Below are 12,634 nucleotides of genomic sequence, written 5' to 3' on the forward strand. Positions count from 1 at the left end.
TTAAATAACAATGTCTGTTTTCCATTCAGGTGTGCCAGTTCCAGGGCCCTTGTTTTGTGCTTACTGGAACGGAGTAAATGTTATTAGTTACACCTGTTATTCAACATGTCTGCCATGAAAAAGGCTGATTGTTTTATTAGCCTATAGAGTGGAGATGAAACCTCTAGTCCATTAATTGAGTAGTTGATTGACAGAAAATGAATCAACAACTATTTGATAATTGTTGAATTGTTTAAGTACTTAAAGACATTTAAGCCACCCTGGGAGAACTGCAAAGTTGGTCTGTGGTTGCTCAACTACTTTGAGTTGTTGGATGAATTGCTGTGATTCAAGATTCGATGCACACATTCTTGTCCGCCACAGTATCAACTGTAGTCACATTGGTGATCCTTTGACTTTTTATCTTGAGCCATCATCAAATCAAAGTTTTTTTCATCAAATATTTTGGTTTATGACCAAATACCTGCAAAACAAATGACATTCCCATCAGCCTCAGCTGTACTTTGTGTTTAGTGTTAATTAGAAAATGTTAGCATGCTAACACGCTTAACTAAGATGGTGAACATGATAAATATTGTAACTTCTTAGCATCAGTATGTTAGTGTTGACATTGTGAACATGTTGGCATGCTGGCGTTAGCACTTAGCTTAAAGCACAATAGGGTCTAATGCCTCATTCACACTATGTTGGATGGAAGGGAAGGATCAGAGAGATTCCCATGTTTAGGACTTGAGAGCATTCATGTTATCTGACAACTCAGGAAGGTTGCATGACAACTGAGTCGGTCATATGAGGGTTCAAAATAATTTGCTTCGAGAAAATTACATTGAACAATAGACTTTGGCCGATGTGAGGCATCCTGCTTGGTTTTCAGGCACTTGCATATAAGTAAGTGCCGAGACAGATATTCCAGAGCTTTCAGAAAAATCACAGTTTCCCAGACGTAATTAAGTGGAAATTCACATGGATGCTATTTACAAGTCGGAAAGTCGTAATTATGGTAATTGAACTACAATGACATGAACAATAAGTACAGCCTCACAGATCTGTTAAAATGGCTCTAGACTCTTAGTCTTGTTTTAATTTGTTGTCAGGAGGTATTGGAATTTTGTTCATTTTCCTACCATTTTTAAACCATCAAATCTACATGTTTCATACATCATATTGTCATTGCTATCACACCTCCCACTCAAACCTGAGCACACAAATGTAGGCAGACCACACTTTTAAAGGGGCTACATACATCCATGCCATTGGACTGCAAGTCTTTAATAACAAAAAGAAACCCTCCATACAAAAGTATATGTACATGGTCACTTACTGAACTGTATAGCAATTTATGGAAATGATCTAACATGGTTCATCTTTCAGTTTTAAATACAATACTTCTCAACAGTCAGCAACCACAGTACTGGATCTGAAACACAAAGTGGGCTGCTGGTGGAGAGTCCATCTTTGTCATGGCGGGCGATGCAAAGCAGCTGTCCATGTCAGGACCCAGACACTGGCTGTAATATCAGTCTAACGTTTGACAATATTTATGTGTGACGTCACATAAGTTTTATCTTAGGGAAAATAAAACTAAATATTGATTTCTTTTGAACAAAGCACACACAACTGTTGACATAAATAATGCAAATAAATTGCCATTGAACACCAGTGCAAGAAAGCATTCGGAACAGGGAGACACGGGACAAAATCACAGACAATGGGATTGAGACATTTGCTATTAACACTTACAGTAGAGCCTGAGTGAGACATTCCAACAGAGTACAGACAAAATTCAATTTTTGGTCTACTGAATGTGAGGATCAGTGGACATAACATTAACATTGATGTTAATATTGATGGGGTACATTAAAATTAAAGAAATAAAAGAAAAAAAAGAGGACATGGAGATGGACAGAAAAACAATTGCACCGTATCCCTGCCATGTGCTGTAAGCTCCGACCTGCCACTTTTGTGATCCTCATCTTAAGACCTGAAGGAGGAACACGGTCCTACGTGGAGAACGGTGGTTGGGTTGCCCTGTCGAAGGGGGGAAGATGCAGCGTGTCACAGTTAGGGAGTCTCTGATTGGGCTACTGGTTCCAGCTTCCACCTCACTTTGCAGTGTTAGATAGCTCAAAGGTCATTGGTGGGATTACTTGAAACCTAACTGTGATTATGAGACCGTGTTTGCATGCTAATGTGAAACCCACCCCAGACACACACACACACACACACACACACACACGCACACACATACACACACACATGCCCACGTTCTCCCTCCTGCACACGCCCACTGCCATGCATACTGAATGAAGGCTTGGGAAGCGTCTAAGCATTTGCTTGTACAGTCAAAGGTGTAAGTACTGGGACAGCTGGCTCTGATTCATACATGTGACTGAAGATGATCCACTTTGATAAAAGCATTCTCTCTGTTTGTGCGTCTCTTATCTATGTTATGATTTTATACTTGATGAAATACCCCAAAAAACTCTATAAGCCTCTCTTGTTTAAGTGAAACTTGAGGTAAAGTGATAAGGAAAATGATTCTGAGCTGTTGCATTGAAACATTTAAATACCCTGATGTACTGAGGCCGCACTCTGGGTGTGAATGGTAAATGAAGTCTAGAGGTGATAATGTTTTATACAAGAAGTTATGGGCTGTTATTGCAGGAAGGGTTTGAAAGCAAAGTGCAGGTGACATATATTGTTTGTGAGTCATGTTAAATTTGGCATTAATGGTCCCCTTTTATGGAACAACAAACTACAATAGCTGACAATAATTTATAATGGGCGATTATTAACACACAAAATGTCCGAGTTATTGTTAAAAATATATTATTGTTGGCATCAAAAATGAAAAATGACTTAAGCTTACCGTCCCAATACTTGCGCTTTTAACTGCATTTCATTTAAGAGATTACTATGGAAATGTTTACATTAAGTGCAAATTGGTCATTATTCCAGAATAGCTCCTATGTTTTTGATGCTGCGTTTAGAGAGTGGGGATCCCACCCTTGTCCTCTCAGTCCATGTCCCTGCCTTATATTTGTCCAAACCCTCTGTGCAAGTTTTTTCATGTCTGCCTCTCTTCTTAGGTCCTCTTCCTCACTTATCAGAGTTTTTGCGTGGTCGGCGGAAGCTGGACATGTTCTCATTTAGTGCATAGATGCGCCTGGAGAACTCCTCAAAACCAGCCACGTCCAGCTCGCCCAGCACTTGCTCATCACACTCCACAGCTACTGCGTGGTCCACAGGGATGCAGCGGTAATCTTCCAGCCGGGCCTCATCTGCTAGCCCTAACCCCAACCCCAAACCCATCCCCAATCCCAGGCCGGTGGCCTCTGTGCCCATGATCTCCTCAGCTTGCTCCACCGAGCAGTGCAGCTCTGGGACCAGTCCTGACACCTGTCCTGGTACCAAAGAGCCGTTCATGGTGCCTGAGTGCTGACTAGTGGCCACTGTTTCCTCGCCTGTGTCCCCCACTGTGGAAGAGTTGGGTGCAACTGTGCTGCTGGGTGGCTGCTCTTCAGTCTCTTCTTCTTTCTCTACTTCAATCTCTCTGTCAATGCTTCTGGGTCTCTCCACCTCCACTGCTGTCTCACCACCCTCCTCCTTCTCTTCCTTCTGCTCTCCCTCCTCTTTTGCCTCTGTAGGCTCAGACAGGTTAAGTGAGGCCATGCCAGCATCGAGGGAGGAGGACAGGTGTTTGGGTGAAGGCGAGGGTGGTGCCAGCCCAACCGGGGGCTGCTCTTCACCAGTGGCTGTGTTGTAGCTGGGTGGGGGAGTTGACTTATACTTATCGGCCTCTGAGCTTGCCCTTTTCCTAAGGCCTCGGTCTGGTGAGCTGGTGCGACAGGGGTAGCCTATCTCTGAGGCAGCAGACACAGCAAGCTGGGACTTGGTGGGCACTGGGATGGAGCTGGAGACATGGTGTCGGTCACTGTGAGGAAGAGAGAGAAAGACACTAAATGAACAATGGCATAAATTAAAGCAATGATACTCGTATTACTTCTGTGTACGGTATCAAATCCAGGATAAGATGCTGCACCTCCTTGTGTTATGGTCACAAGATTTCCTGTATTTGATTTATTACAGAAGCAGTAATCCCTACAACCAACTTAAGACACTGGGGTGTCCTAAGGGAGCAAATGTGACACCCACGTTCTTTTTGGACGTGGTTCTTGTGGTAACGTAACTTCAGTTTGAGAAGTGGGGAGGATACAATAAAACAGTGGGTCTGGGGGTCCTCCTGCAAGAAAAAAATTACGATTTGAATCCCATTTGCTGCATTTCTACATATATTTAGGGACTACAGTAACATATAACCTACCTGCAACTCAGTGCTGCTTCTCCCTGCCTCACCCCCCCTGTCTTCCATAGACACCTCCACCTTATCTGATCTCTGATTTGAAAGCAGAGTCAAGTTATCCTATTGAGCCCATGGTGTGTGAGTCTAATGTTAAAGTAAACTAGCAGCGAGAGAGACTCTGTTTTTCATACATTGTTGACGGATACTTGCTGTGGTTTAAGGTGGACTTTAAGTTATATATGTTAATAGAAAAATCATGCTGTTTTACAACCATCTTAAGTATTTAGTTTTTCAAATCGCTTTTTCCCCGTTTGGAAATATGTTATGGGCTGGTGACTATTTTGCTCACCAAGGGGAGGGGGAGGTGGAAGGGGAATGAGAGCTTCAGCAGGTGCTGTTTCCGCATGGTCCTAGTGCGTGCAGTTTCTCCTGTTGTTGTTTTTTTAAAAATATAATATAATATATAGTTTTCTGACTAAAAAAAGTGGAGGAGACCAATACTGCCTTCTGAAAAAATGCAGGGGACAAGTTCCCTATGTCTGCCCTGTAAATTACTCCCCTGCTGGTTCTCCATTGATCTCATCAGCATCCGTCCACCCAAAGCACCCAGCTCCTTTCAGGAAATGCAGGAAAAAAACAGCTGCAGCTCTTTGTAAATCACTCCACCTTACAACATTCAGAAAACATTTGTGCAGCCTGTGAAACTACACTCGTGTTCTGCTGACTAGAAGCACGCAGCAGGCGTCTACCCAAGTATGTCAGACATTTTCCTCCATAACAGATAACAGACTCGCGATCTGGGACACCCCGCCCCGCCCCAGCACTGAAGCCATAAATTTACTTAAATGGGGGCCTCACCGCTCCTTCCGATAGCCAAGGCCATGTATAATTCACCATGACTACTTAGCGGTGAGCTTAACGTGACCATTCCGCTATCTCAGAGCCAAGGCATAGTACTCTTGGGGTCAGAGGTGAAGCAGAGCCTCACTGTGCTCTCTGGAGATTCACATGTGTTGGTTAAAGACTTCAGGACAAATCTCTGCTTCAGTTGGACATGCAGTCATAACAGATGCCCATATAAATTTTCTCCTGTCGCTTGGCACTTATAAAGGAAGCCTTCTTTGTAACAGTGGCACTCAGACATCCGTGATGAGAGCACTGGTTGACATTTGCATTTATTGTGTACGAGCTCACTCTCTGATGGACAGTTTCACCACCAAACACATGACAGCTTGTAAAAAGGCCCCTGACTTTGACCCTTGCAGGCACCCTGCCGAGGTGGTCCTGACAGGGTTCATAGGCAGGACACTCTGCTGAGAAGAGTTGAGATGCCTGTCTAGTTTTAAGAGAAACTTCAAAGCGCCTGTGATACACTAAATTAGAACCATCCATGGTATGAAGGTACAGTATGTAACCGCTTATAGTAACGACCTGAACTGTACCTCATAGCTAAAATTTAAGCTAATTGAAGGCATATAGATGTAAATGTTGGACGGTCAACCAAGGCCGAGGTTAAGAAAATAAGGGTATGGGGTAATGACCTGATGATCTGAGAGGGTTCATCTTAAGTGGGCAGAACAGGAGATGGACTGTGCTTTACTTGGCAGCACATGTCCATTAAAACACATCATTTAATACAATTGGCTTAAGCCTGGCCTCCTAACAAGCACACGGTAAATTCTAGAGCAAAGCATTTTTCTGGCAAAATGGAAACAATGTCCTCTTAAACACCTAATTTTCTGGTGAGGGAAATGAAAAGGATGAATAGAGAGAAGTTGAATGATTTGCCATCTCAAACACTTATCTCTGACTTTCCAAATGAAACCATCATGGGCTCTTTGGAACCCAGTCCAAAAATTCAAAACCTGATTTGGTGGAAAGGAATAAAGACAGATGTCATGAGAAGTCAATTATAATTTAAGTAACTGGAAAATGTGGTTCAGACTCTTTGAAACAAAATACAGGTTCGGAAACCAGAGACGACTGGTACTGAGCAAAAAGTTTAAGGTTTCCATTCATCATTTATAACAAGTTAATAAGTGACTACTATGTTCTTAGCTTGACTGAGTGATGTCCTTATGGCAAAGGCTGATTAGATGGCTTTGATTTTAATTATTATCAGCCATTTTCTTTCATTACTCCCTCCAGCTGGCTCTCTCATATAATCCATTTGCTCTTATTTCAGCTGGTCATCTATGCCACAAACATATATTACTGACACTAGCTTAAAATCAAATGATCATCATGCCACGTATTTTGTATAATGAGGATTTTTTTATTTGGACGGTGTTATTTTGTTCCACTCTGTTTCTGGGTTAGTCCTCCATTAGTTCTATTATTTGTGTCAAATTGTGCAGCAGTGTATGATTTACAGAGGAGACTGGGTGTGTCAGTAAGGACTTCAGCCAGGCAAACCTCTGAGCGGTCATAACATATTTTTTTCTTGAAATATTTTAACCGTTATACCTATGACATGTTTTTTAATGTGGGCAATTAGGCTACACATGTATGGCCACTGTGAGCATGTGGGCCAATTAAGTATGCTGGGAGAACAGAACTGCTGAAAAACACTTCCTAAATATGTTTGGAAAAGCTGGAACTAATACAGCGTTGTCCTCACAGGATAAGGCCAAATACTTACATCACTTGAGCCAACTATGTCTTGACACTTTTGGTACGCTGAGTGAGATTTTTCATATTATTAATAAATATTTACTCTGTTACTGTTCTGAAATGTCCTTCCCCTCCTATAAATCATTCTTACGAGAAGTCCCAAAACTGCCTTTTGAAAAGAGGTGGAATGCAGATTTTTAAAACACAGTTGGGTTTAAATATTCAGAGACAATATTCACTCCTGATTTGTTGCCAGGCATCCCTGAGTCATGACACATTCATGTACATTAATTGATGCTCATTCTGTTAGATTCTGAGGTCAGCAAGAAATTATAATTGTGCATGTAATGATGTAAAATGATGAAAAAAAAGACTATAAATAAGTAAATACTGCAAAAAAGGAAAATAAAGACAAAGAATAATAATACACACACACACAAAAATCCCAAAATAAATAAAAACAATAATGAGTCAATGGAAATGCACAAATGAACAAAACGCCCAAGACACAGAATAGCATACAATAGTAAATCCACAGTAACGAATAACCACGACGACAACAGAGACAACAAACAATATTAACGTACACATACATGTAAGTGGCTCATAGTACTAAACAGAAATAGTTATGTGAAAGGAAAGGAGGCAGGGCAAGGCTAAAGGTTGAGTTCAGTTAAGCCCCGAATGATCTCGATAGCTTTACACCAATTGATCAGAATATCAACTGTAGCCTCATTGATTCTGGCAGTGGATCTTTCAAGTAAACAAACATCTGAAAAAAAATTAGCCAGGTTTTCTTTATGACAATAGTGAGTTAAAACCAATCCTTAATAATGGTTTTCTTAGCAGCAGTTGAGGCAGCTAATATTATCCGTTTCTCCTGAAACTATAACAATATGTTCAGATTGTACCCAATAAGACAAAGAGAGGGATGGCTGGGAAGGGCTTTATCACTGATAGTTCCATTAATCTTATTGATATATTCCAAAAAAGGTTTGATAGTAGAGCAATACCAGAACATATGTAAGTGGTCTCCTCTAACAGAGCCAGAACATTTAGTGCATAAGTCACTGCCAACTAGTTTTAATCTAAATCTACACTCCAGCATAAAGTAAAATTTGTGCACAATCTTATAGTGAATTACCTGATGAGCAAGATTTTTAGATGAGGAAAAAATGGTGTTCCAGACTGTTGGCCAATTCACAAGAGAAAAGTTTGTTATAAACCAAAGCAACCAGTTTAGCCTTGATAATAATTACTGCTACCAAAGGGTGTTAGGGTAGGAGTACATCCTAAGGTACTCCATACATTTTAAGTGCTGTGCGGAGCTTAAGATAAAAAAAAACCATGAGCGAAGACCTTGATGGTTTAAAACATCGCCTATCAAACATCACATATGAATGCCTTGTTTAGACCACTGTGGGAAAAATGAAAGGTGTATACCCAGACAAGAATGCGTTATTATGCAAAATGGATGATAATTCATGGTATTTACAATCAAAAAATAAATGTTTTCCCATAAAGTGCTAAATGGATTATGTGTTAGAAATTATAGGATCCATATGTGATTCCGCAGTTTTTTGTTTGATAGTGGACAAAGGCAAATCCTGAGTCCTGATTGCAAAAGACAAAGCATTTTCTAAAGAGTGCCATGATGTAACTACAGAAATGTCCAACCAGGTATTAATGGCTTTTAGTTTGAACAACCAATAATAGTGTTTAAAATTGGGTAAGGAGGGCCACCAGATGTTCTGGGACAAGAAAAGAGTGGAAAGGCTGATCCTAGGATGTTTCCCATTCCAAATAAAATTCCTACAGAGTCAAGATCCTTAAAAAATGTGTCAGGGGAGAGAGGGAGCATAGACAATAAGAAATTGATAAGTGGACGTATATTCATTTTTATAACAGAAACATGACCATGGAGACCAGCATCTAAACAGACCAACTGTTAAGACCTTTCTTGAATTTAATAAGAGCTGAATGAAAGTTATCTTTAACTAGGTGTAAAACTGTGGATCCAATTTGCTTACTTAAGTAAGTAAAGCTATGGTTTTGTAAGGACATTGGAAGGTGAGTTAGATCAGGGACCAGTTTATTTTATTACCAGAGAAGGAGCCAAACTTATGGAAGAGATTCAGAACACAAGGTACAAAAGAAGCTGTGTCCGAGAGGTACAATAAAACGTCATCTGCATAAAAGGAAATATGATGAGATGTCCCTTTGATTATGATGGTAGATGGGGAAAGTGTACAGCCCTGTCTAGTCCCTCTGTTAAAACAAAATTGGGTGAACCAGGGTGAAAAGTTTGAATATGTAGTAGAGGAGTGGTAGGAGAGGCATAAGGCATGCAAACCATTTTTATAAAGGAAGATCCAAAGCCAAAGAGTTGCAAAACTGCCCATAAATAACTCCATTCCACACAATTGAAAGCCTTTTCTGTGTCTAATGATAAGACTGCCCAAGGATGCACATCAGAGGAAGCCTCAATTATATGTAATAAACAGTGTATATTGTCAGAGGTCAAATGGCTCTTAACAAAACCAGTCTGATCCAATCTGGGTGAATAAGGGAAATAATGCAGGAATGCAACCTCATTGAGAGTACTTTGGCATACAATTTAAAATCATAGTTCAAAATTGATTATCGGCGGTAACTGGTGTACTCCGCTGGGTTATGCTTGTCCTTTTTTTTTTTTAGAAGAAGAGAGATAAGTGCAGGTTTTTGATCTCTATGGAAAGAAAAGAAACAAGCTTGAGCGAGAAGTTAATAGAGTCAAGGAGGATAGGACCGGATTTCCATTCAGACCAGGAGATTTAGATTTTGGCATTGAATCAAGAGCATCTTTAAATTCTTTTTAGGTAATAGGGGCATCTAGTTGGGAACACTGCATAACAGAGAGAGAGGGTAGGTTCAAAGAGATAAAAAAAATTCCACCATATCATGGGGCTTCAGAAGTATATGAATTAGAATAAAAAGAGGTGAAGGCATGATTTATATCAGGAGGAAGTGTACATAATACACCGTTAACATTTTTGACACAGTCTGTGGAAGCCAAATGTTCTTCATTCTTCGTTCTTCAATTCATAGTATTTTTGTCAGGTTTTCAAATGAAGAAATTCAGCCTTCAGTATATACTGACTTGGCAGGGGACAACATTTTCTGCCTGTCATGAGTATAATATGATCTTTTGTTGGGATTCAAGAAAAGCTATTTTTACACAAGCCTATAGTTTCTGAAGTTTTTCTCAATGGATTCTGTTCAAATGCAAAGAAAAAGAAGTGCAACTTTCTTTTATGTGACACTTACTGCCCAGAGTATATGAAGGTTGACTTCTGATTGAGTATTGTAAAGTATTAACTCACACACACTTTGAGTAATATTTGTTAGAAAATTCTTGTTTTGTAAGGCAGTCATATTAAATCACCATCTCTTAAATTTGGCAGATCCTAAGAAGTTTTCCAGAGAGAAGATAATAGGAGAGCAGTCAGAGAGTAACATGGGAAGTATAGTTACACTGGAGGTACACTTTACAAGTATGGGAGAGATGAAGTAATCAATGCGAGAGAATGACCAATGACGTGGGGAGAAAAAGGTGTAATCCTTGGTGGAAGGATTTAATAAATGCCAGATATCTACAACATTTAAATCTTTTAAAAAGTATGATATACAAGAGGACGTAGCTTTTTGTGAAGCCAGGACAGGGTTGGTAGAATCAATCTCCAGGTCGACTTAAATGAAAGTCAAGAAAGTAAGACTGACCATAATTTTCTATAAAAAAGAAAGCTTGCCAATGCATCACAAGTACTATAGGCTATGCACACAAATAAAAATACACTAAGAAAGAACGTAAAACACAGAATGAAATCCCTGAGATAGCAATATGAGTTACAGTATACCAACATATGTGCAAATAAGTAATCTACTGAGTAACAAAAAATAAAAAAGAGCCAGTATGCCAGGGGACAATCAGTAGAGGCCCCTGCGAGGTATCTGGCTGGCAGGATCATATTAGAACCCCTTGAGTAGCCCGACATATGTTGGGGATGCTCAGCCTCAGCTTGCTTTGCTTGTTTAAGATAAAAAGAAGAACCAACAAGAAATAAAAATACTTTTGTTTCTTTTTAACACCCTTCCTTTTTTTTTACAAAAATCCCCTTTCCCTTATAAATAATATATAGGTGCTCCCTAACGGGGGGATATAACCCATGAGATTAAAAAAGCACACCTGGGAATCTGGATATCTAGCAAAACAATAAAAGCCTTATTCAAGCATACAACTGGAATTCAAATAATACAATCCTCCTTACTATAGGCCTATATTAAACTATTCCCCCAACCCCTCTTTCTTCCCTTCTGGATTTCTTCTTTCCCTTCCTTGCCCTCTCCTGGCCACTCCCACCAACCTACCTTCCTGCCATCACCTGCTTCCTACCTCCATTCTCCTCTGCTAGCCATGCCACCCCAACTCTTGAGTGCAGCTTATGACTTAGCTTAGGAGCCAGCAGCTCGGTAAGCATCCAGTATGGCCCTCCTGTTGGTGTAATGGAGTAGTCTGAATATAACCGGTCTAGGTTTGTTATCACCAGAGGACTTGAAGTAAATCCTGTGAGCCAGCTCCATCTCCATAACCCCACTTACCGACAGCGTAGGGAGCCATATAGGGAGATGGTGCCCTCCTCTTCTTTAGAGAGGATTATTAATCTAAGGTTAGGTCTGCGTGTATAATCCTCCTGTTCAGCAACCTGGTCCTCTATGTTTTGGATCTTATCTTGTTTTAGTTGAGTGACATCATGCTGTGCACGCAGGTCAGATTGAATGATAGTGGTTCTTTTTGAGAGCGATGTGAGCAAATCAGATAGACCAAGGAACTCACTCTCTGCTCTGGAGACAGTAACCTTTAAATTACTCAGGTCTGTTTGGATTGCGGTGACAGCAACCATCGCCCCTAATGTATGGTACGCAGCAGTATAGTGATAGCTTACAGTACGTTCACTGGTAGCTCAACCTACCCACCTACAGTGAGTCTTTGAGTTTCACAGGGCCCCAGTCTCTGCTGCATTTCCCCAACAACAACTTTGCTGCACACTGTAAATGCTACTAAGAGGCCTCTGCCTAAATCATTAAGCAGAAAACTTGACATGCTGAGCCAGAAATAGCCTTCACTCCTCCAAAGCTTTTTGCCTGCTCTCTTCCTTTCCACTGCTGATGTCAAACCTGGCATATTTCAGGCAGACTCAGGAATTCAGTAAGCCAGACCTTTCCACTGTCCAATCCCCCGACAGGCTTCACAACATGCCCCTGTTCATGTCCAAATCCTGCTAAGGTACCACGACTTTGGGCCAAAACAAACAACAGGAGATAAGATTTGGTTGTTTGATGTGGTTCTGGGAAATCCCTGTGAAACTACTAGAGCAAACATTACTAAAAATTTGATATGCACCATGGTGGAAGCTAAGTTTCCTTTTTGCTTTAACGGAGCAGTACTTATTGACTGTCTGGCCATTGAAGACAAGGAATCGCCACAGTACAGCATGTGTGTGCAACACAAGGAACAAGGTGACAATATAAACACCCTCACACTGCTCAGTGCTGCATAGTCTGACGTATTACATCTATTATGATATTGAATACCGTTGTTTTTACTATTCAAATATAACTGATAGAAAAAGTAAAATACAAATGTCAACTTTGTTTATAACAATAATTATTTCATTCAAA

General features: G+C 40.5%; 1 protein-coding gene across 1 annotated transcript in view; it reads right to left on the minus strand.

Annotated features, from left to right (window-relative positions):
• Window positions 1–1,049: 1,049 nt before the first annotated feature.
• uvrag (UV radiation resistance associated gene) overlaps window positions 1,050–12,634 on the minus strand; it is an 86,964-nt gene continuing 75,379 nt past the window's right edge. The window contains exon 15 of the mRNA XM_067607397.1: window positions 1,050–3,934. Coding sequence (XP_067463498.1) covers window positions 3,100–3,934 — 835 coding nt within the window. The 3' untranslated portion in view covers window positions 1,050–3,099. The remainder of the gene's footprint in view (window positions 3,935–12,634) is intronic.

This window comes from Thunnus thynnus, chromosome 13 (genome assembly GCF_963924715.1).
Source record: "Thunnus thynnus chromosome 13, fThuThy2.1, whole genome shotgun sequence".
NCBI classification, from domain to species: domain Eukaryota; kingdom Metazoa; phylum Chordata; class Actinopteri; order Scombriformes; family Scombridae; genus Thunnus; species Thunnus thynnus.